General features: G+C 31.7%; 3 protein-coding genes across 3 annotated transcripts in view; 2 read left to right on the top strand and 1 right to left on the bottom strand.

The window, feature by feature from the left end:
• Nucleotides 1–2797, bottom strand: part of LOC132718993 (uncharacterized) — a 30952-nt gene extending 28155 nt beyond the window's left edge. Inside the window, exon 1 of the mRNA XM_060702725.1 lies at nucleotides 2499–2797. The gene's annotated coding sequence lies outside the window, so the exon portion shown is untranslated. The remainder of the gene's footprint in view (nucleotides 1–2498) is intronic.
• Nucleotides 2798–11352: 8555 nt separating this feature from the next.
• The window catches only part of LOC132718992 (BOS complex subunit NOMO2-like), a 45936-nt gene continuing 31672 nt past the window's right edge, over nucleotides 11353–25616 (top strand). The window contains exons 1-4 of the mRNA XM_060702724.1: nucleotides 11353–11550; nucleotides 23167–23302; nucleotides 23874–23974; nucleotides 25055–25161. Coding sequence (XP_060558707.1) covers nucleotides 11374–11550; nucleotides 23167–23302; nucleotides 23874–23974; nucleotides 25055–25161 — 521 coding nt within the window. The 5' untranslated portion in view covers nucleotides 11353–11373. The remainder of the gene's footprint in view (nucleotides 11551–23166; nucleotides 23303–23873; nucleotides 23975–25054; nucleotides 25162–25616) is intronic.
• Nucleotides 12089–14369, top strand: LOC132718982 (uncharacterized; the record flags this gene model as incomplete). The annotated part of the gene is made up of 3 exons (XM_060702710.1): nucleotides 12089–12873; nucleotides 13166–13366; nucleotides 13621–14369. Coding segments are annotated over exons 1-3 (1200 nt in total), but the record flags the coding sequence as incomplete, so codon positions are not given.

Raw genomic sequence — 25616 nt, 5'->3', positions numbered from 1 at the left:
GATTTTTATGTTTCCACGTGTGTATTTTAAGGCACCGCACAACTTTGTCAATCATAAGATTAGGGCACCGCATTCTTCCTCCTTAAAATCACCGCATTTTTCTGATTTTTTTAGCACCGTTTATTTTTTTATATTAATGTTTGCTTTCAGAAAAAGAAGACGTTCAAACCTATGTCTGAACAAGCCAAAGCAACGTGCGAAATTTGCAAAGCTGCATATACTTCCAGAAGATACTGCAGCAACTGGAGAGCGCCCAACTAAGTCTTCTGATATCAGCAGTGCGCCAATGGATCAGCGCCTCCCTGTTTTTCAGGACGATATGCTTAACGCACCTCATTAGAGTCAAACTTTCGCAAAAGATTGTTTAATAAAAGCACATTGGAGACCATGACTGAAGAGATTATGGAAATATTGCCCGGGTTCCTGCAAAAACTACACCATGAAAATTTATGTTATGACTTTTGCAACTTTATCAAATTAGTATGCAATAAGAAATTCCCATTAAAAATATTTCATTCCTTTTTTTCTCGATGTTGTAAGATGGTATAGTCTGCCAAGAACTTCAATCTTTCCATGTGGGGTTTATCAGTTTGAATAAGTTCGAAAAGGAAAAGACATCCTTATCTATATATAGATACATTGCACTTATCTATAACTGGTAGTATTAACACAGATCAGACCTTCTGAAATTTTCCATAACATAACGTATGATAACAGCAACATAACGTAACAGCAAGTAAACAATCTTCATCAAATGAAACATATTTGTATGAAGATTGCATAATTCAAAAGAAGACGGTGGCCAGTATTTATCGGTCTAACGGAAAAAGAATGCGGTGTTTGAATTCAGTGTTGTACGGTGCTCTAATATTCGGGTCAGTAGGCCTTTTTTCAACATATATTCCCTGAAATTTACGATAGAAACACACAATTTTGCATGGAACTTGAACTTAGGGTTAACCATAATAAATATACGAGCTCGTTAGGTCATAGAACAAAGACATCGTCGTTAAACACACGTTTTTGTGACAGGTACGAGTCATGTTGAGGTACACACGATATTTTGTAAACACTATTTCTTCGAAGTATGTGTTTTTTTGTGAATTGTATTGTGCTAGATTAACGATAAATTGTCTCAAAAATTCGATGGAATACTTAAACAATTGGAATAATCTTGCAATATCCAGCAGTAAGATATTTTGTAAGCTATAACCTGGAATTTGTTTATCCCGCCATTAATATTTTGTCCAGAAATATACGGTGTCTCGGTCAGAAGGATGGTATTTTGACGTTGCGCGGAAAAGTTGTGGTAATCGCCCTATCACCGTGTATACGTGTAGCATAAAATTCTTTCACATGTAGTGATATTCGAAGTTTTCTATGGTTTAAAAGCAACACATTTATGCTTTTAATTATAATTTCTTTAGGCATGATTTCTGATATCTTGCAAAATCAGTGTTTTGAAATTACTGATCTGCCCATTAAGCCTAAACCTGCCATTATTCGTTTATATTATTTACATTCCCTTTTTTTTCACATTCTGTACTATATTTACTCCAGATTAAAGTTAGATTATAAGTAAATCACATGTTTTTAATGCATTATGACACCAGTATAAAATGCATTTTCCCCCCTTTTTTTTAATGGAAATTGTGATTATTTCTGAGGCTTAATCTGTTTCTTTAAAAGAAAGAGGTATCACGGGTTTCCATCACAAATATCTAATAAAGATTAGAATGCCATAAAAACCACATACGATTTGTGTGTGTGTGTTTTTTTATTTTTTGTTTTTTTTTCTCTTTTTTTTGTTTTTTTTCAAACCTTTCAAACATCTCTCTCGCAATTATATAATGCCAAAGACGTATATATGTGAGGAACTCACATTACATGTTTTCTTCAATAAACACATGTATATTATTTTCAAAATCAGCTCTGTATTGCAGTTACAGTACATGTTTCTATGGTTCACGTTTTCGATTCCACTCGATACAGGATAGAATATAATGAAACAAACAAATGAATTTGTTCATATTTCCTGAATTATTAATATTATTATTTTTGTTCGGAATCAATCAATCGATTAATTGGTTAATTAAGTCAGTTGTTTGAAAACAAAGCCCCAAACAAGTAATTCTATGACCATGCCATTTGGTAGAATAATCTGCTTAGTGTTTTCCTTTCCCGGGCAATGACGAGTACTGTACCACATCTACATATAATGATAAGTACATTATTAACTTATCTGCCATTTCTTTTTCAAATTTTATAACATTTTTAGTTTACTAATTAACATGCAGACTATTAAGCTACACACGGTCAGAGTGCGAGACATTTTCGTTTTACGTTAAACATAAACAAGAACTTAAACATTTTTCAATAATTGAAGTTTACGGACTTTTGCTATATCTTGATACGACCATTTTAATTATAATTATAGTTATATAATTATAGAATATTTAGTTCGCGTTAATTTTATTTGAAATATATCTAAAAGTTACCTTTTTTCTCTCTATAACTCCGAAAAAAGTATCTTTCAGCAAAAATGGATTTAATTTCAGTTAACTTCCCTGTTAGAGACGGGCTAATGTTTATCAAGCGGATATTTATCAACGTTAATCCTAATTTTCCGAAAATACTTCTCGTGACCGCTTAATGATTCGCAAACGACTTTCGGTAAACCAAAGGGTCATTTGGTATTGCGTTGGTGTGGTCAAGTTTGGCAATATTGTCCACATTTTGCTTCCGAAATCTGTATTTTTCTAATTCACAAGGAATGTCAAACGTGTGTTTAATAATGTTTTAATTATGGATTTGGTGCGTGTTAGATGTTTAACAACTGAAGAAAGTTGCGCTGAACGTGCAGTTATGCATCGTATAAAGGTAGCAAAATGTAAACAATGTACATGTGGTATTTTGAATTCCATACAAAAACCTAATTCCCTGTAATTATACCAATTGCCAAAGAGCAAAAGAAGCAAAAGATAGTTCATCTATATGGGAAATAATTTTTTTATTTGAAACATACAAAGATACTAAAATTAAAATGATTGTGAGAAATAAAAACAACAACATTTCTGAGGTTTCATAATGGGCCTTTAATGTTCGGGAGTTCTTTTGTTTGTTTTTTGTTTTTGTTTTGTTGTTGTTGTTGTTGTTTTGTAAATTAGTTTCCGAAATGTATTACGATTTGACCATTTATTTCTAATGATAGTCAAATTCTCGAACATATTACGACCCGATGGCCTAGTGGTAAGTAGAATATTGCAAGGTAAAATCGCGAAGTTGCAGATTCGAAACTATTTATTTTTTTTATATTTCTTTCACTATTTTTAGTTATATGTAGCATTAATGGATAAATCATTTGATTATTTCCCGGCGTGTGCGTGTTCTATGTTGTTGTTTTTTCCCTATAACTTTGATATACATGCCGATATGTATTTTTTATAATTTTGATATGTATAATGTCGAACAATGGTTTATTGGCATGCACAAAACATAAGAGAGGTAATTAAGTTTTGCAAAATAAAGTAGAAAAAGAAAATATTAAAAAAAGATTGAGCCGCGTCACGACAAAACCAACACAGTGCGTTTGCGACCAGCATGGATCCAGACCAGCCTGCGCATCCGCGCAGTCTGATCAGGATCCATACTGTTCGCTATCAGTTTCTCTACTTGTAATAAGGTTTGTAAGCGAACAGCATGGATCCTGATCAGACTGCGCGGATGCGCAGGCTGGTCTGGATCCATGCTGGTCGCAAACGCACTATATTGTTGGTTTTGTCATGACGCGGCTCAATTGTTGTACTATACCTTCAAATTGAAACTAAAAGTTTTTACTCCTTGTCACACAATTCCGAACAAAAATATAATAAAAAAGTATAAAATTATGTAAAATAGCTTTTAATAAAAACACAAAAGATTTATTTATAACTTTTTGCCAAAATTGTCATAAGAAGACAAGGAAAAGATGATTTTTTAAGAATCCTCTCTTGCGATCAGCGACTTGACATTTAGGACAATAGTAGCATATATGGGTCGGTTTCACGTGCTGCGAACGCGCGGCGGCCATTTTGGATTATAGTTTGAATGCGATTATGTAATCTATTGTCAGTTTGGTTTTATAGTATTTATGTCACACTGTACTATCTTTACAACATGATAGTTGTTATTATATTCCATGGATTCTTTTTTTAAAAACAGGTTTTAAATAGTTTGGACTTGTCGGGCTGTTGAATTAACAGTCAATAATTATTAGCTTTAACCAGTTTAAGAATGTTGTTAAGTTGAGACTAGAAGATCAATTTGTTCATAGTACAATAGAAAATTCACCCATTTGTTTAGTATATCAAATATACAAAAATGTGTTCTGCTTTGAAAATTATTTAGATATCCTGTCTATTGATTTAAATAAAAATTTATGTAAATTTAGAACAATTATTTATTGTCTGCCAAAAAAAAAGTGGTCAGCATCTTGGTATTCAGCGACATCTAAGAAAATGTACTTTTTGTGATAAAAATGTAATTGATGATGAGTTTCATTATCTTTTGGAATGTGTTCATTATAATGATAATATAAATAGATATAGAGATAGGAGTTATCGTCATCATCCACGCGCGTTTCAGTTAGATCAACATAATTATGAATTGTAACAGAAAATCAAAATTAACCAAATTAGCATTGTTTTTGTAAAGTTAAAGTCTCTTGCTGTTGTTATTATTGACAAAACAGATCAAGTTCATCATCTAATTACTTTTCATTCTATCACTCTGATACCATTATTAATATTATAAACAAATTTCTTAATGTGTATTTGCACTTGTCAGGGCAGACTGGCAGGCATAAGGGGTTGGATTTAGGGTGGAGAGTTTATAGGGCTGTAAACTGTTAAAATGAGCGTTTCTCTCTCTTTAATTCTTTGTTGCCGTATTTTGTATTTTGTCACTTTCTCCGAACAACTTTGACAAATTCTTTTATGTTCTCATCGAATGCATATTATATCCCTGGTGAATGAATAAAATCTTGAAAATCTTTAACTCTTGCTTTTATAGCATTTATATAGATACTTAATCAAGTAGTGTGTATTATATAACTAATAGACGCGTTCTATAACTAAAGGGATTAGAATATAATACGGCACAGGGAAAATAGTATTTCGATCGTAAGTCAGATTATCTATACATTAGACGTGTAATATACATGGGACAAAAAATAAATGAATAAAATTTTTGTCACAGATTATAACTATGACAAAAGGGGAGATATTTTTTCGGAAAGGTGTTTTGTTGATTCATGTAATTAATCGGTTAAAAGTACAGATAATGATTATGCGTTTGGAGAAAAAATGGTTTAATTAAAAGATATTAATATCTAGTGTACATATTTGTTCTTCTTTGATTTTGTATAAACATATAAAAACCGATTTTAGCAGGTCTAAATACCTGGATATTGTTGACTCTATAAAATTAAGAAATACATTAGCTAGACTCAGATTATCATCACACAATTTATTCATAGAAATAATATTAATAGAAGTGACCGAAAATGTTCTATTTGCAACAATAATGACATCGAAGATAAATATCACTTTGTATTAATTTACTCTTTGTATGATTTTCTTAGGAAACAGTATACATTTGTATATCAAACTATTTTGCAAGAAACCCTAGCTAACATATTAAAATTTTTAAAATTGCTGAAAGGAAGTCAATGTTAACAAAATTAGCTATATATTGTAACAAAGCTTTAAAATTAAGATTTGATTCATTGAATGTCGGATAATGATATATAATACCACCTTGTTGTATTGTTTAAAATTAAATAAGGATTGTATATATTACATGTGTTGCATTTAACACTCGCTAGTTTATTTCAATTATTGATATATATATGATTTACCATTTTTCATATTCATACATGTAATTAGTGTCCAGCTTTATTTGTCATCCAATGAAAACGCTGTATTTCTTAAAAATTATGTGTGTTAATTTTCATAGAAGAAAAAAAGTAGATACTATATTGAAATCCGTTCATAGTCGCCTTCTATTTTTCATAGTGCTTCATAGTACCGCGTAGTGACGTAATCAAGGGCCAAATAAAGCTTGACACTAAATATGTTAGTGTTCATCCTTAGCTGTTCTACAGAATTAGAAACATTCTCCTGTCTCTAATGCTCCCGTCGAAGTTTCTAATTTCTGTAGAACAGCACGGATGAACACTAACATATACTTAGACGTGTATTATAACTTGGACAAAAAAAGTTACAGGTTAATAGTATAACTATGAAAGGTGTTTTGTTAATTCGTGTAATTAATTGATTAAAAGTACAGATAATGATTGCGTTTGGAGAAAAAAAAACGAATTTTAATACCAGCAATAAAAACGTAATCATTATCAAATTTTAGTTAAATATAAACGATACAATTGTGTATAATTTTGATATTAAGTAAAGTGTGGTGCGGGGTTTAAGGAGGAACTGGAGGGGTAGGTTAGGGTAGGTTTCCATGTCCATTATTATTTTTTAACAAATAAAACACTTTTGTGTCGCACATTACTCTACGGAAGCATGGAGAGGACATAGTCGATTTATTTTAATAATCTGTGGGAACAACTTATTTGTCGAAATATTTTTTATTAATCTGTGGGAACAACATGTTTTGTGAGAAAAATCTTTTTTTATTCTGTGGGAACAACATATTTTGTGAGAAAAATCTTTTTTTATTCTATCGACTATGTCCTCTCCATGCTTCCGTATTACTCAGTTGTGAAATAGTCTGTTTAATTTTTTAGTAATTATTTATTTTTGGTATTTATTTAAAAATCCTTTTGGCATCATAAACACACAACTCAGTAAGTCCGTTTTTTCTGTTTTTAATATAGTTTCCTTTTTTATATTTACACCAACAGTTCCGACCGGTCAAAATAACAAATATATATGTATATGTACATTAAAATGCACCGCAGAAAACTGCGGCACCAACACTTTACATGTTTACTGTATAAATGTCTGAATCCTTCTATATTTAAAAGTTTTTTTTTTATTAATACAAAAATAATTGTAACAAAGGTTTCAATAATTAACCAATGAAAAAATGACCCTTAACAGGAAAATATTAACCAATGAAAATACATTTTATTAAATATGAAATTAAATATTTGACCAATAAAAATGGTTCGATTAAGATTGATTAACACGCCAGATGTCAAAAGTCAGCGGCCTGTTAATTCCTTTCTTTAAGTCAAACAGATAATTAGATAAGAAAACTTTAAATAAATGTTGTAGATAAAATTAATGATAATAATTATGTTGTTATACATGTGACGTAAATAAACATAAATGTGTCAGACACGTAAATTGCAATAAACATGTTAAGTATGAATATTGAAGAAAAAAGAAAAAATAGTTTATTTCGGTAACTTATACATGTACAGTATCTCGTTACATACAATAATTACAAATATAATAATTCTGTGGTCACATGACATAGGCAAAGAAAAAATAATAATAAGAATATAAAAAGTTTTAACTGATGACATTCTAACGGAGAACAGACAGCTGCAAATAAAGGAACAAAAAGCATCACAATTTCATTATCATTCATAGAAATAAAAAGTTCCAGTAAGAAGAAAAACACCAAAAACAGAAAAGACGTGACAATAACAGCGTCAAAAGTATAATATTACATGTATCTTTCTAACGATAATAAGGATAATAAGTTGAACCAATTAACATTTCAAAATGTGTTATGAATTAACAACGGATAGTAACAATTCTTGTCGCTTTTTATTAGCTACATCTATATATTTTCCTAAATTTACAAGTATAGCTTTATTATCTGATTGTAGTAAATCTACTAATTTATACATAGAAGGTCTAATATAGTAATAACGCTTGATAAATCTTCTTCGAATATCTTGATAACATGGACAAACTAAAATAAAATGATACTCATCTTCAATTTCTGGTAAGTTACATAATTGGCATAATCTTTCATTTCTTTGTGTTCTATTACGTCCGTATCTACCGATAAAATTGTGATTTTGGTCAAATTAAAAATATTTATTAGAATTAATCTGTTGTTTGTTATACAGAATAAAGATATTCATTTTAAACAGATTCCGATTGAGTAAAAATGATAATACTGAACTATACTTTTACCAAAAACTGGAATAAGAATCAGAAATAAATAACGAATCATTATGTAATGAATGTAAAAGAATTTAATATATTGTTTTATTGAAATGATAAAAAAACCAATTTCAAAATCAAACAAAAAAACGAAAAATGCATATTTCGTTATACGGCTTATCCAGTTTCGTTCTAACGATTAGGAAACTCCTATAAATTGCTAACCAATCAAATGCTAGCAGGAATTATCTAATCAGTGGACTTATTTGCGTATATATGATAGGGTTCCGTTTGAATGAATAAATGAATGAATGAATGAATGAATGAATGAATGAATGAATGAATGAATGAATGAATGAATGAATGAATGAATGTATGAATGAATGAACGTTTACATATTTCAAACGATACTGATAAAGGATATACATGCAGTTCAGATTTAAATCCACGTCTTGGCGAAAAAGATACTGCACGTGTAAAAGTAAAAACCAATACAAAAAGTCAATTCATATTTTTTGTTACAAATGTAGGAAATTTTTTAATTAATTTATAATTAAGAGGAGTCACGTGTGTTAATTCACTTTTTTTTTCGGAAGACAGAAAGTGAAAGTACATAAAGTTTTTGGAAAATACGTTTCGTGACCTCGTGTTAACACTTGACATTAAGTGTATTCATGTATAACTCATGTCAGATATGGAAGCCTTGGAGGGTCATAAATCAAAAGTCATAAATCAAAAGTCATAAGAAAATAGTAAAATAAATCTATAAGTCGAAACTCAAAAGTGACCCTCCAAGGCTTCCATAGATATTAGCTACTGAGTATCAATGGTCTAACTCATTAAAAATGTTTGTTGAAAATAAATGTTTCCGTATCGAGCAAATGAAAACTCAGCCATATTATGCCGGCCTCCATATTCCCAACTGAAACGCGTAGTGACGTAAATCATGCATATTTATAAGGTCAAATCTAAAGCCACCCTGGTCATGACGTAATAAAGTGAATATTAATGAGGCCAAATAAAGTTTGGCTATTCATCCGTAGCTGTTCTACAGAAATAAGAAACATTTCCGGTCGCTATCGCTCCCGTCGAAGTTTCTAATTTCTGTAGAACAGCACGGATGAACACTAACATATACATAAAATATGTTCTGTTCTGTCAAACTTAGTTTATTGTTTTTCTCATTTTAATAAGGCATTATTAAGCGATCATTGTGCCTCTTCTGACGTGGATTAAATTCTTTGATAACGCCTTTCATAGTTTGTATTTTAAATGTATATCGTTTTTAAAACGTAGAATGCGCAGTAGGTTCCATACACTTTTTGATGAAAAATGTTTGTAGTTGACCATTATACAAGAGATATTCCTTCTTATTAAAACTATCTTCAACGCAATAACTTCAAACGGAGACAAAAAATTCGTAAGGCTGTTGCTTAGGAAAATAAAATATTTTCCTGGTACATCACTCGTATATGTGTTCGAAATCACGAAAAGACCCTTTTAAACAATTCATTGGATCGCAGTGCACACTGTCATCGGGTATTTTTGCGATATATATTCTGAATGATAATTGTTCATATTTAGAATATCAGGTGATAATCGTTTAACCTCCTACTTAGCAATTTCAGTTGCCTGTGTTACGGGCTTATTTTATTGACCATAGGACGTTGTGCACATCGAAGCTTTTCTCTTTCATGTAGTTCATGTAGTATTCAGGCCGGAACATCATCAAGTGGAATAAGCTGTGCTTCTTAGGCCGATTTGGGAGCGTTTTTCCCTTCTTTTTATTTTCATCCAGTTTCTAATATTATTGTGAATGTTTATTTGTATATCCTCAATGTATTATATACAATATAGCAGTTTCTTTTACATCTTATAGATTATATTACACATTAAATTTTCTTGTTAAAAACAACTGGGCGTGAATCAGTTCGTTTATTGTTTTCTAACTGTTTATTGTAACTTCACTGGGTTTGATAATAATTTGCATTAAACTTATTTTGACAGATCCATAGCTTATTCAATTTTGTCTTGAATGAATTCAATGATGTAGATTCTACTACCTCGGGATTTAATGTGTTCCGCGAATCCACGAATCCACAACACTATGGCTGATTGTGTTTTTTTTTCTTGTGTTATTTCTTGCCTTTGGCTTGAATATTTTATATTTGTGACCTCTGGTAGAGGCTCCTCGTATTTTAAATATTTCCTTATCTATTTTATCAATGTTGTTAATTATTTTACAAGTTTCAATCACGCCTGCTCTATTTCTTCTGTATTCTAAAGTTGGAATATTTGTAACAGTCTTTTGCAATATATTCACTTAATATTCTTATGTCTCTTCTTTGATTTTCAATGGATACTGCATCTTTTTTTAAAATTTAGGTGACCAAATATGGACCAAATTGCGGAGCTGTACTCAAGATAAGGCCTTACAAGAGATTTTTAAAGTTGTAATTTTAAACATTTCTGTGTTCATAAGTAGAAGTTTGTATTTTTTTCTTCTATATATACTAAACATAATTCCGCGTTATCACTTTTTTCACGGTAATGGCATATTTTCATGTGACCAGTGTTAAAATTGGTCAGGATCGATTGACATATATTTTTATTCATGAATACACCTATACAACAAAGTTTTTGTGCAAAATATTAAAATAGAAAACAGAACGACATTTTACAAATTCCTGCAAAAAGCAACAATAGTCCATTAAATTTTTGCTATGTCTGAAACAAAAATCATTTTCTAAATGTTCTTGTTTGTTGAAAAACAAATTTTGAGTTACAAAATAAAGATTATTTTAATATTTAAAATCAAGCAAAATAACATGTAGAAATTAACTGAAACATGAAAAAACTGAAATGTAACACTATTACTGAGTCTGTGATTTAAATGATGACATACTGTTTTCAAAATGGCCGACATATGGTCTACGTTTGGTCCACTATTTTAAATTGACTTTGACTGAATATATTGTTGTTTCCTTGAAAATACCTATATGTTATATGACAATTTTTGTACCATTAGTTTCATTTGTTGTTTTCTTTCTGGTTTCAAAGCGTTATGTAGCGTGAACTAAGAGGAGCACGGTATAAAGTGTAAATAGCCACATATCCAGAAGATACTTAGTTGTGTTCAGCCAAATAAATAATTTTAGTGTTTTAAGGCCTATTGTCGTAAAAGAGTAATCTGTATCGTATAAAAGCTTTTGAAATTTAAGGCACATGTAAGCACTTATTGATTTGGATGGTACAGACCACTTTCCTTTTTCCAACCGGCTTTGGGTATTCGACAAAAATGAATATTTTCCTAATATTTACGCTAATTTTGTTGTTAAATACATCTACTGTAAGTTCTGACGGTGTATTAGGCTGTGGAGGGTTTGTCAAGTCAGATGTTGACATCAACTTTTCCTTGGTTGAGGCATGTATTTTGCTGTAAAATTAGATTTTCTACACACCTTAATTTACCTAAAAAGATTCATCAGGATGTATATGTACGTGTCCTGAATTATGTCCTTATTCGGTATTTTTAATCAATAATATGAAAAAGGCAAAGCCTCAAAGCGAGCTCGATTTTCTTTTACCGTGAAATATAGTATAAAATATTCGATCATTTTTATTTTACATTTTCCTTGCGGTATTTTGTACACTGCTTCCCTTTATTCTGGTTCCCATATAATTGCGCAGGACAACAGTCTATGCTTCCTTTTTCAATCAGAATACCTTGGCAGTGATTTTCCTACTTATATAACAGACTCCGAAAAAGGGCCTCTTCCCAATTGAAATTTTCTTTAAAATCATGCAGTTTTCCCAAAATCTGAACTGAAACATGCTTTTTTCTTCCCAAATTAGCAATTTTAGCGATAATTTTTCCCAAAATACAGAGGCTAAGGCCTCTTCCCAATTAAGCGAGAAAAATCACTGATTGGATTTTATTGTTATCTTGTAGAGCAGGTGCATGTATTATCGACAGGCTACAGTTATCGACAGTTTATTATAATTGATCTTATATTTTTATTTAAATGACGTCATCAGTTATTAATGACATCATTTTTCCAACAACATATACAACAGCGTTCTTTTTGTTGTCAACAAAAATCCGTGCGCCATATTTTTTGAAGCCAATCGAAGTTTTTTGCAAGTACTCCGTTTGTTTGTTTACAGAAATAGAAACTCTTACGTCACAAGGTAAGGACACCGGTATCATAAATTTTGTTACTTGTGAAATTTGCAATGCTTTTCTTGCGGTTAGTGTACACTTAATTTAACGGAAAGATGTATATATGAAGGTTGCATACCACTAAATATAACACAATATAGTTACGAGTCCCATACCGGGGGTGTCGATAACTGTATCCGAAAATAATTAATGGGTACAGTTATCGACACTTTTATAAATCATGTTAATTAATTCCATTAATATGTTTTTAAGTTGCTGCTAAATGTAAAAAAGTGTCTAGCAAGTAAATCTAATTTCAAAAATACCTTTTTCAGATGTCATCACAACACAACAAAAGAGTGAAATATTCCCCCTCCAAAATGAGGGCTGCCATTGAGATGGTGCGTTGCAATGGCATGGCAAAAGCCAAAGCAGCAAAATTGTTTGGTGTGCCCCGCACAACCCTTATTGACAAATTAGCAGGTCGTGTACCTGAAGAGGCCACTAGACCTGGACCACCTTCAGTGTTGAGTCCAGCAGAAGAAAAAACGTTGGTCAGATACGCGGACTTAATGGCACAAATTGGTACACAAGTACTTTTTACTATTAGATTTTCACTAGTCATAATTATGTCAATTACCATAATTGTTCATTCATGAATAAACACATGATATGAAAGAAAACATTTTTATTTTTTTTAATAGATATAATTAATTACTAAACATATAATAAATTATATAAATATCTTCAACAAAACAATATATGGCATAATCTAAAAAAAGCAAATATTTTCGTGTGCATACAGCGATTTAACACATAAACTAAACTTACATTCATGTGTGACAGTTTGACTGTAAAATGATATTTATTACTTTAGGATACCCTTTAACAAGGAAAGAACTAGTATATGAGACCAAGAGAAACCTGGACATTGATGGCAGGAAGACAGTGTTCAAGGATAACCTTCCTGGGAAAGGGTGGTTCAAGGCATTTAGGCAAAGAAATCCTGAACTAGTAGAGAGAACACCCGCTGCCTTAGGAAATCAAAGAGCTGCCATATCACTTTCAATGATACAGGGTCTGTTGTCTGAACCCGTGTTATCTTGCCTTAAATTAAAATTTATATAAATGAACTTATTCTCCAATAAATCCTTTTTCTATTATGTAAGGACTTGAATTTAATTGACTACCACTGTTTAATCCAAGCTTAAGCATTGCTTTTTCTATCATCACCATAATTATATTGATTTTCCCATATCACTTACTCGTACATGAATCACATAAAATTGCACACATAAATGCCTCCTTATTCCTTTTTTTCTGTCTTTGTAGGTTGGTATGATGGGCTCTTTCGCTTCCTACAAGAAGAGGTTCCTAACTACCAAGCCATGATCAGTGACCCCAGGAGAGTGTTTAATGCAGATGAGTCTGGATTTCCGATCTGTGTGAAATCAACCAAAGTCCTGGCTCCAGTTGGTTCTAAACATGTTTATCAAGTTTTACCGGGAGATAAAACCCAGATAACTGTATTAGCGTGTTTAAATGCCTTTGGAGACTATATGTCTCCCCTCATTATATATCCAGGTCAGAGGTTCCGTGATACAGTTCTGTCTGGGTTTGAGGAGGCCATCTTTGGTATTACTAAAAATGGCTGGATGGATTCCGAGTTATTTATTGCTTTTTTAGAGCATTTTAATACATTTTTGACAGAAAAGAAAATTAACCGCCCTGTAATTTTGTTTGTCGATGGGCACAGCACCCATATGTCTCTGCCTGCAGCAAACTTCTGTTCTGAGAACAATATAATTCTCTATTGCTTGTTGCAAAATGCCACCCATGTGCTGCAGGCATGTGACATTGGGTTATTTAGTCCAATGAAGTCTAAGTGGAAAGAAATGGTAAAAAAATGGCAAATGGAGCACCTTGGTGAACCATTTACCAAATCACATTTTCCAGAGGTTTTCAAGTCCACTTGGAACAGTGTGGCTAACCTTACAAATAGTGTTAGTGCCTTCAAAAGGTCAGGTCTCTTTCCTTTGACCCCAGATGGCATTGATCAGTCAAAGCTTGGGCCATCTAAAATAACTAGCAATTGCTCCCTACCAACAAACTGTCCGTCTACATCTGCTCCCTCACCAGCTGCTTGTCCGTCTACAGCTGCTCCCTCACCAGCTGCTTGTCTGTCTACACCTGCTCCCTCACCAGCTACTTGCCTGTCTACAGCTCCCTCACCAGCTGCTTGCCTGTCTACACCTGCTCCCTCACCAGCTGCTTGCCTGTCTACAGCTCCCTCACCAGCTGCTTGCCTGTCTACGGCTCCCTCACCAGCTGCTTGCCTGTCTACAGCTCCCTCACCAGCTGCTTGCCTGTCTACAGCTCCCTCACCAGCTGCTTGTCCGTCTACAGCTGCTACAGCTCCCTCACCAGCTGCTTGTCCGTCTACAGCTGCTCCCTCACCAGCAGCAGGACAATGTGTTCTTGCTCAGACGCCCTCTGAAGCCTGCTTACTACCTAAATTGCCTGTCCCTGTTTGTTCCACAACTACTGTTCCAAATAGCAGTCCTTCAAATAGTGATGTTAGTCTGTCTGTGTCATTTTTAAACCCTACAATTTCTGTTGTCTGCACTCCATCAGTGGTTATCCCTATAGCTTCTCCTGTTTTCAGTCATTTTAATACTGATGTTTGTCCATCTTCATCAATTTCCACCAGTCAAATAAGGCCAACTTATGGAAATGACCCTCCAGCATCTGTGCTCAGGCAAAGAAATGACCCCAATTACATTTCCCCTGCCTTTAATAAACTTGCTGTCCCTGAAATAAAGAAAAGAAAGGTAAATTCTATTAGAAATAAACTCCCTAAGGCATTGTCAGGGTCTGTTGCATTGAAAATGTTGCGAGAGAGAGAGGAAAATAAAAAGAGAGCAGAAGAAGAGAAAGAAGTAAGAAAGGTTGAGAGAGAAAATAAGAAACGTGAGAGAGAGGAAGAAAAAGAGAGAAAAAGGCGGGAAAGAGAACTAAAGAAAAAAATAAAATTGATGGAAAAGAAAAAAAGGGTAGAGGCTAATGACAGCGATACCTCTTCTGAAGAAAACATGATACCATACATGGATTCTGATGATGATGGTATTCGCTGTCCTGTATGTTATTCTGGAGAGGGTGGTGAGTGGGAGTGGATCGGTTGTGAAAACTGTCCACTGTGGTGGCATATAGACTGCACAGGGAGAGAGGATTTTCTTGGAAAGAGAGCTTCCTCACTAAAGGAAGTCAACTTTGTATGTGATAATTGTGCAAACTAATTATATGACAAAGTTCTAGATTAATCTGATGGTGTTGATCAAATTTTCCCTATATGATTATTGTTGTATGTCTTATAACAAAAGCAATAAAATGTTTAAATGCAGTTTACCATGGTTGGTTGAAATAACTATGTTAGTATGTGAGCTTACACTTACGTCATCCATACTGTCTTTGGTTACATCGATATCTGAATAAAAATTGAAATTTGTTATTGTGTTGTTATCAACTTTTCTGAAAATTAAGAGGTCTGCGACTTGAGTTGAAAGGATAATTCAATTTATGTAAAATAAGCAATGGTAAATTACAATTAATTCATTTAAATAAATATTTTTTGCAATATAATAACTGTCTTAATAGTATAAAACATAAAACTTTTCAATACAACCATTTAAAAGCATTACAGTCGTCAATTAAAATTACCTATCGATAATTGTCTCCACGTGTCGATAACTATAGCGTAAGAATGAGTAGTTACTACCGAGTGTCACGCTGTGTAAAAATTGGGGGATACTAATCGACGGTCTCCGGTCTCCGGTCTTCGACGGTCCCCGGTCTCCAAAGACCGTCGAAGACCGTCAATTGTAGTAGACCGTCGATTAGTAGGTTATAACACAAATCGACGGTCTCCAGATTATATACGTAATTAGACAGAATGACCAATAGGCAATTACACTTTTATTTTCAGTGATTAATGTCAATAGTTTAGGGTGATTAACGGGTATTTTTGATGAAAAAAAATACAGTAATAATAAAAAAAAAGAAAGAAATTGACAAATTTACAACATAAAAAGCCTACTTTTTCCTGAATGCAAAGAAAAACGATGTTTAAAATAATCAAATCTGTTGAATTGACAAATGACCTGTTGAACTGACAAATGAAAAAGGCAAAAATAATGGTTTACGAAATATACAAAATGCAAATATAAACAAAAAAAAACACTTACTTAAAGGGAATGTAAATAAAATTTAAATCAGCTATTAAATTTCAAATTACGAAGTACATAAGTGAAAATAAAACATGAACATAGTAAACATTTATGCAATCAATTTATGGAATAATGTAAAAAAGTGAGAGAATATTTTATAATAAATTTTGCAATTTTGCACGAGAAAAGTTAGACAAGTTACAAAAAATTATTTCAGTAATTTATTAGAATTGATTCTTTATAGCAAAAATTTTGTTTTAAAAATCGGTCAGGAATAAAATTTTAAAACATAAAAGTTGTTAATATAAGGGCCTACTTTTTAATGAATGCAAAAAAAAAAAAAGTTTAAAATAATCAAACCTGTAAAATTAACAAATAAAAAGGCAAAAATAATTGTTTTTGTAATATACAAAATGCAAATATAAACAAACAAAAAATTCACTTAAATGCAATGTAAAATAAAACAAAATAAACATTTCGCCGCCTGTCAATCAAGCTGACAGGGGTCACAGAGATAAGCTAATCAGCGATCGTTATCAGTTTCACGCTAAGATGCCTGCGAAGTCCGCCATTTTCCTTTCTAAGACAATGGTGCATTAATTGAAAGTATTTTAATTTTCTGTCAATATACAGATCAACGTTTGATATTGGCGTTTTTCGTTGACGCAGCCATGGATTCTCTAACGTCCCTTTTAACATGATTCCAACAAAGAAATACTGACGCTTTCGGGAAATTTTTCTCCACTGCTTTAGTTAATGACACTTGGAACCCTGTCTGCTACAAAATTCATTTTAGTATCTCTGATATTTGGAAATTTCACTTTAGACATAGATAGATATTACTATATTACTAGAAAGCTTTCAAATGACCAATAAATTGTTACGGTAATATAATTTGGTAACGCACACATGCTAATTGATTGGCTAATTCTCGATAATTAACTAATACTCCGCCCACAGAGATTGCGACAATTAGTGTAATTAATAGATGGCTATAACATATTCACGCAACAATTCTCGTAACAGTTTTCGATTATTTGCCATTATTACTAATTAACAATCCGCTCCAACAGATTGATTTAAACGATTATTTTTTACCACTTTTAAATAAATGCTTCAAATATAGTCCGCTTTCCACCTCGAATACATAAACACTAAAAACAAAAATACATATAATTAATTAGACTATTTATGATCAAGATGTTACCCATACTAAATATCTATGTTGCATTCCTTTCACGTGTTATTGCCTGAAACATGTTAAATGTATATTATGTAATCTATGACAATTTAAAAATAAAGTGGTTTGTATTTGGGTTGTATTGGACATGGATTTTGGTGTATTATATTTGTACATGCGAGGAGACTTCATTAAATGATATAAAGGGTAACGACCTTAATTTCTGTAATAAAACCTTGTTAATTTTTGGTTGATTTGAAAAAGAAAAGAAGTTGTCTTAAAGTGTGAAACAATGTTTAATAAATCTGTCTTCTCAAAAGACAGAATTGGTTCTTATCAGTTAAACTATAACAAAACTTTTTACGTTTAAAACCGTTTTCAGTATCTTCAAACATATATATCCACTGAAAAATATCCTGTTATTTACTTATAAACTGAGCTATAGTTTATTTTAAATGTTCTTTTTGTTGTTGGTCAATTTCCCTCTTTTAATGTCATATGTCAAAATAACAGAACTAGGTCTGGTTACCCCCCCCCCCCCTTCTGTAAGCGCATGACATCAAGTAGGTGTTGAATTTTGAAGCCTTAAAAACATCTGTTTATGTATAGATTTTTTCTGATGATATGTCTGCTATGTAAACATGTATATTTAATTATGTTTAAAACAGTTTATCCTCAACACTATAATATAATTTTTTGTTAATTTGATATAACATTCTAGAATAATTACTAAAGTAACGTGACATTGTCTTTAAAGTTTGTTTTAATTCATTGAAAATTAGTAATGTATTGTTTTAATTGTTTATGCATTTCTATCAATGTATTATCACACTATGTATGATTGTTACTGCAATCAAGTCAATGAGTTAAATTTACTATTACGAGACCGTCAATATTTATCAAACTACTGTGGTCTCTCCATGTTGACGGTCTTCGACGGTCTAAGATAATTGTGTGCAAACCTTACAAATTAACAATGTTTGTGTTAAAATAATTCTGAGTACACTACTATTACTTATACAAATGAAAATAGTATCGATGAAGTTGATATTAAAAAAATACAAAAAAAAAATAAAATAACAATGATCTATCAATTAATTGACAGTCATCAAAAAAATCATATTAATTATATTATATCCATTTTAAAGGAATATCTTATTTGCTTTTTTTACAAATCATAAAAAAAATAACACAAACAAACAATCGTCATAGAGAAAATGCTTATTGGCTGGCTACATAAATTAATAACACGAGACCGTCAATTCGTATATTAACCCACTAATCGACGGTCTCCTACAATCAACGGTCTTTGGAGACGCAACCATACCACGAGACCGTCTATATTTATAATACTGCAAATCGACGGTCTCTCTCAATTGACGGTCTTCAAGGGTCTTTAGAATATATACAATTGTGCGTAAACTAACACATTTTTATAGATTTTTAAATTAAAAATATCGAGATTATACTACTACTTATAATAATAATATAGAGGGAGTTCATGTAACATAAAATCTGAGACCTTAAACAAGAAAATAAAATAAAAATAAAAAAACAAAAAAGAAAAATGAAAAGAAAAAAAAAGAGAGAGAAAAAAAGTTTTGCTTATTGACCGGCTAAATTAATTAATAACTATATAATATCCATTAAATTCATGTATACTCACGAGACCGTCGATTTGTGTAGTAACCTACTAATCGACGGTCTCCACGAGGCCGTCAATATTTATCAAACTACTGTAGACTATAATTGACGGTCTCTCCCTGTTGACGGTCTTCGACGGTCTTAGACAATTGTGTGCAAACTTACATTAACAATTTTTCTGTTTAAATTATTCTGAGTATGCTACTATTACTTATACAAATGGTAATATTATCGATGAAGTTAATATTAAAAAAAAAATACAAATAAAAACCACTCATAAATACAAAAAGGGGAAATCTGGAAAAATAACAATGATCTATCAATTAATTGACAGTCATAAAAAAAAATCATATTAATTATATCATATCCTTTTTAAAGGAATATTTTATTTGCTTTTTTTACAAATCATCAAAAAAAATTGAAACAAATAAAATATCGTCTTAGAGAAAATGCTTATTGGCTGGCAACATAGATTAATAACACGAGACCGTCGATTCGTATAGTAACCCACTAATCGACGGTCTCCTACAGTCAACGGTCTTTGGAGATATAACCATACCACGAGACCGTCTGTATTTATAATACTACTAATCGACGGTCTCTCTCAATTGACGGTCTTCAAGGGTCTTTAGAATATATACAATTGTGCGTAAACTAACACATTTTTATAGATTTTTAAATTAAAAATATCGAGATTATACTACTACTTATAATAATAATACAGAGGGAGTTCATGTAACATAAAATCTGACACCTTAAACAAGAAAATAAAAAAATAATAAAAAACAAAAAAAAATGAAAAGAAAAAAAAAGAGAAAAAAAGTTTTGCTTATTGACCGGCTAAATTAATTAATAACTATATAATATCCATTAAATTCATGTATACTCACGAGACCGTCGATTTGTGTAGTAACCTACTAATCGACGGTCTCCACGAGGCCGTCAATATTTATCAAACTACTGTAGACTATAATTGACGGTCTCTCCCTGTTGACGGTCTTCAACGGTCTTAGACAATTGTGTGCACACTTACATTAACAATTTTTCTGTTTAAATTATTCTGACTATACTATTATTACTTATACAAATGATAATATTATCGATGAAGTTAATATTAAAAAAAATACAAATAAAAACCACTCATAAATACAAAAAGGGGAAATCTGGAAAAATAACAATGATCTATCAATTAATTGACATTCATTAAAAAAATCATATTAATTATATTATATCCTTTTTTAAAGGAATATCGTATTTGCTTTTTTTAAAAAATCATCAAAAAAAATTGAAACAAATAAAGTATCGTCTTAGATTGGCTGGCTACATAAATTAATAACACGAGACCGTCGATTCGTATATTTACATACTAATCGACGGTCTCCTACAATCAACGGTCTTTGGAGACATCCACATAACCATACCACGAGACCGTCTATATTTATAATACTACTAATCGACGGTCTCTCTCAATTGACGGTCTTCAATGGTCTTTAGAATATATACAATTGTGCGTAAACTAACACATTTTTATAGATTTTTAAATTAAAAATATCGAGATTATACTACTACTTATAATAATAATATAGAGGGAGTTCATGTAACATAAAATCTGACACCTTAAACAAGAAAAAAAAAAAAAAAAGAAAAAGAAGAGAGAAAAAAAGTTTTGCTTATTGACCGGCTAAATTAATTAATAACTACTATATAATATCCATTAATTTCATGTATAATCACGAGACCGTCGATTTGTGTAGTAACCTACTAATCGACGGTCTCCACGAGGCCGTCAATATTTATCAAACTACTGTAGACTATAATCGACGGTCTCCCTGTTGACGGTCTTCGACGGTCTTAGACAATTGTGTGCACACTTACAAATTAATATTTGTTCTGTTTCAATTATTCTGACTATACTATTATTACTTATACAAATGATAATATTATCGATGAAGTTGATATTTAAAAAAAATACAAATAAAAAACACTCATAAATACAAAAAGGGGAAATCTGGAAAAATAACAATGATCTATCGATTAATTGACAGTCATCAAAAAATCATATTAATTATATTATATCCTTTTTTTAGGAATATCTTACTTTCTTTTTTTTTTTTACAATTAATCAAAAAAGTTTGACCAAAAAAACTATCGTCTTAGAAAAAATGCTTATTGGCTGGCAACATAGATTAACAAGAGACCGTCGATTCGTATAGTAACCTACTAATCGACGGTCTCCTACAATCAACGGTCTATAAACTACAAATCGACGGTCTCTCACCATTGACGGTCTTCGACGGTCTTTAGAATATATACAAATGTGCATAAACTCACAAATTTGTGTATGTATTTTTTAAGCTAAAACATCGAAATTATATTACTGCTACTAATTACTACTATTACTTATGATATAAATAAAAATATTAGACATTGATATTTCTAATAAATTTAATAGCATTTTTATACTCCAATATATTTCATTGTCTTAAAAAAAAAGAATAAAAAAAAAAAAAAAAATGGCATGTTAATTATGTTTCATCTTATTCAATTTTTTAATCGTATAATTATAAAAAAATACTGAAATCAATAAATCATTATCTTAGAGAATTTGCTTATTGACCGGCTAAAATTAATTAATAACTATGTAATATCCATCAAATTAATGTATAATCACGAGACCGTCGATTTGTATAGTAACCTGCTAATCAACCGTCCACTACAATCGACGGCCTTTGTAGACATAAAACTATACCATGAGACCGTCTTTATCTATAAACTACAAATCGACGGACTCTCCCCATTTTGACGGTCTTCGACGGTCTTTAGAATATAATTTTATATGCAAATATGCATAAACTCACAAATTTATATTTATACTACTACTACTACTAACTACTACTAACAATAATAATATAGATCTAAATAAAAATATAAGACCTTGATATTTATTAATAAATTCAATAACATTTTTATATTTCAATATATTTCATTGTTAATTTGTTCATCTAATTTGCTGCATAACAATATCTTATTTTTTTTATTTCCCCATATTTTTTTTATATTTTTCCCTTTTTTATCTAATCATTTCTTTCCCCATTAATATCCTTAAATATTGACTTAAATAAAGTATCGTCGTAAAAGAAAAATGTTAATTGACGTATTATTAATTATTTCTAAATTATTCTTATCAATTCATCGCGAGACCGTCGATTTGTGTGATAACCTACTAATCGACGGTCTCCTACAATAGACGGTCTTCGACGGTCTTTGGAGACCGTCAAAGACCGTCGATTTTGTGGAGACCGTCGATTAGTATCCCCCGTAAAAATTATTGAAACCGGGAAATACCCTTCTAAACAACCAATCAACGATTGTTTTACGCACTGGGATTCCATCAAATGAAAATAAACAATCAGATAAATGTACGTTGGTAATTTGAGTTTAAACTGTCGATAACTGTAGCACTTGCTCTAATTCGAAAAGTTGCGATGTGTCAATACGGTACTTCGGACGAAAGTTTTCAAAACCATCATATCTAGCAAGTACTCATTGGGCAACAGCAGTTTTGAAGTAATTCAATGATAAACAATTGGGTTATTTGGATAAAGGACCAATTTCAAAAACTTTACAGCTTAAGATTAATAGCGAAGGTGTTTCAATTGAAAATGTAAGCTGTGCATGAAATACCGATTGTCTCTTTTAAAAGGAAAATATAAAAATGAACAAATTTCTTTTATCTGACTTCCCTGTTTATAGGCTTTGCCTACTTTCTTATTAATGTATATGTGTAATATTGGTTTGGTTCATTTGTTTAATTTGTATGTTTTTCTACAGGTGAAGTTGTACACTCCACACTGGAGCATTAAATATCAGACTGATTGTGCACCAAACACTGGTTACTACCTTATTCCCTTATATGATAAAGGTGACTTCATCCTTAAAGTAGAACCACCTAAAGGATGGACATTCGGTGAGATATTTACTAAAATTTGCAGTGTTTACGTCTCAATGAACTATAGATTTTAACGATCAACATGCTGAATGTTACATAATGAATTTGCCTAGCTATGAATATGGAACAGTCCATTCAACTGTTTAAGGGATTTCAGATATCAAATTACAAATATTTGAATGATTTAGATAGAGCATGATGGCTGGCCTGTCTCTATACTGTTGGCAAAGTATTACTTTCTGTTCCAGAATGTAAGGATGGCAGCTTTATATTAACTTATTTGTTATAAAATAGAAATGTAACTGTTATTTTAACTATTTCTTCTTATGAAAATGTTGCCATAATATAGATTTATGGTTATAATTATTTGATTCAGAATGATGAGTTCTTAAGTACGAAAGGAGTTATCAGGCTAACAGAAAAAAATTGATGGCTCTTCTCAGGAGCCAGTGTTTCACTAAAATAATGCATGGGTGAGCAAAGGGGATTTGCCTTAGTGTTTGTCTATTTTATAAAGAAAATTCATGATATCTTACAGGAATGTTGTGATTTAAAACCCAGTCTCTTAATCAAGAAAATATACTTTCAGAACCTGAGAGTGTAGAGTTACAAGTTGATGGAGAAAAGGACAAATGCAGTATTGGAGAAGATATCAACTTTGTATTTACTGGATTTTCTCTCAATGGCAAGGTAATTTTTTTTTATAATCATTTCTCTAATCCCACCTGTGGCCATTCACATATGGATATGTTCAACATTTTGTTAAATGTATGGTGAAATTTTAATACATTTAACTTTTTTGGTAAACATATGTATCCTATCTTTTCTCCCTTGTTGTCTTCTTACTGGTCTTGTAAAACTTGCCTGTATACTAGTCAGTTGTAACCCTGCAGTGATTTTTCACCTTATATAACAAATACCTTTACAAAGTCTCTTCCCAGTGGAAATATTCTTTAGAATAATCCCCAAAAAATCTTAACTTACTTAACTTTCCAAAATTGCAATTTCAGAGATAATTCTTCCCAAAATCAAGAGGCTAAGGTCTCTTCCCAATTTAGTAAGAAAAATCACTGTCTTGCCCTCTGATACTCTAGCAGGTACCCAGAGCATTTCTGCCTTATCCATCCAAATGGATTCCTGAGGCAATGCTTAAGGGGCATAGTCAGGGATAGCTGTGCCTCTCTCACTCCAAGAGCTCTGGCGTGGGTTCGATCCCCGGGAGATGCTTTGGTAGTTTAGCGCGGAGGAAGGTAGTCTAGTACTGGTGTAACTCTCCAGGAACGATGGTTAGGAAACTACCCACATATATGACTGAAATACTGTTGGGAAAAGGCGTAAAATGAAACAAACAAACACTCCAAGAGTATTGATGAAGATAGCTGCCCCTCTGACTTCCAGGGCATTGCTAGAGATAGTGCTGTCCCTCTCACTCTCCAGGCATTGCTAGAGAAATAGCAGTTCAAGTGAGTCAGGTTCAGGTTTTTACCTTCCAACTGTCTTTGCATTGATGCATCAATGTGCTGGTTTTATTCTAGTGCCTAAATAGCAAAGGATACATGTATATCAAGCTACGAGTGTGAAGACACTTAGCGGCCATTTTATCATCATTGCATCCCTGCAGGCTGGAATTTTACCTTAGGTTTGAAAATGACAAAATTCCCAGGTCTTGAGATTATAAAACTCTTTTTCTGAGCTCTGTCTAAAGTCTTAGTACTTTCATTGGTTAATGTGTATTTATAATGACCAATCAGAGTGTATGTTGTATGTCAGGTGATCAGTAGAAGACAGGTGTCAGGTCCAGCTGATGTGAAGGTTAACCTATACAAGTCAGGATCTAAAGATGTTCTACAGACGGTTACCACATCTGATGATGGCAGGTAAGTCTGTATATGACTTGTGATGACTACAGTACCCCTGATTTTATTATATGCTTCTATATGTTTCAAAGAGTTTTGACCTGTTATATGGCTCATTTTCAAAACAGTTATATTGCATATAGTCATTTATATCAAGTGAAAACACCTGTCAATATTAAAAAGTTATTATATTCTTTTTATCTTAATTTATGCACAGTTACTTTCTTTCAATCCTGGGGCTGCCAGCACTTTAATTACATATGATTACAGGGTATTTCACCTGGGATATTTCTAAGAAATTACAGAAATCTTCTAAAGAAGATATGAAATATGAAGTATATTTTTTTGTAAGATAAAATTATTTTTTTATAAAATGAACCAAAATTATAAGAAAAAGTAAAAAATGTTGATAAACCAATAATTACTCAGATATCAAATCCCAAAGATGTATATGTTTAAAGTGTTAGTTGTGCATG

This window comes from Ruditapes philippinarum, unplaced genomic scaffold, assembly GCF_026571515.1.
Source record: "Ruditapes philippinarum isolate M1 unplaced genomic scaffold, ASM2657151v2 ctg1578_1_1_1_1, whole genome shotgun sequence".
Lineage (NCBI taxonomy): Eukaryota > Metazoa > Mollusca > Bivalvia > Venerida > Veneridae > Ruditapes > Ruditapes philippinarum.
Note: the sequence above shows the minus strand (reverse complement) of the source record. Positions and strands in the feature narration are given on the sequence as shown.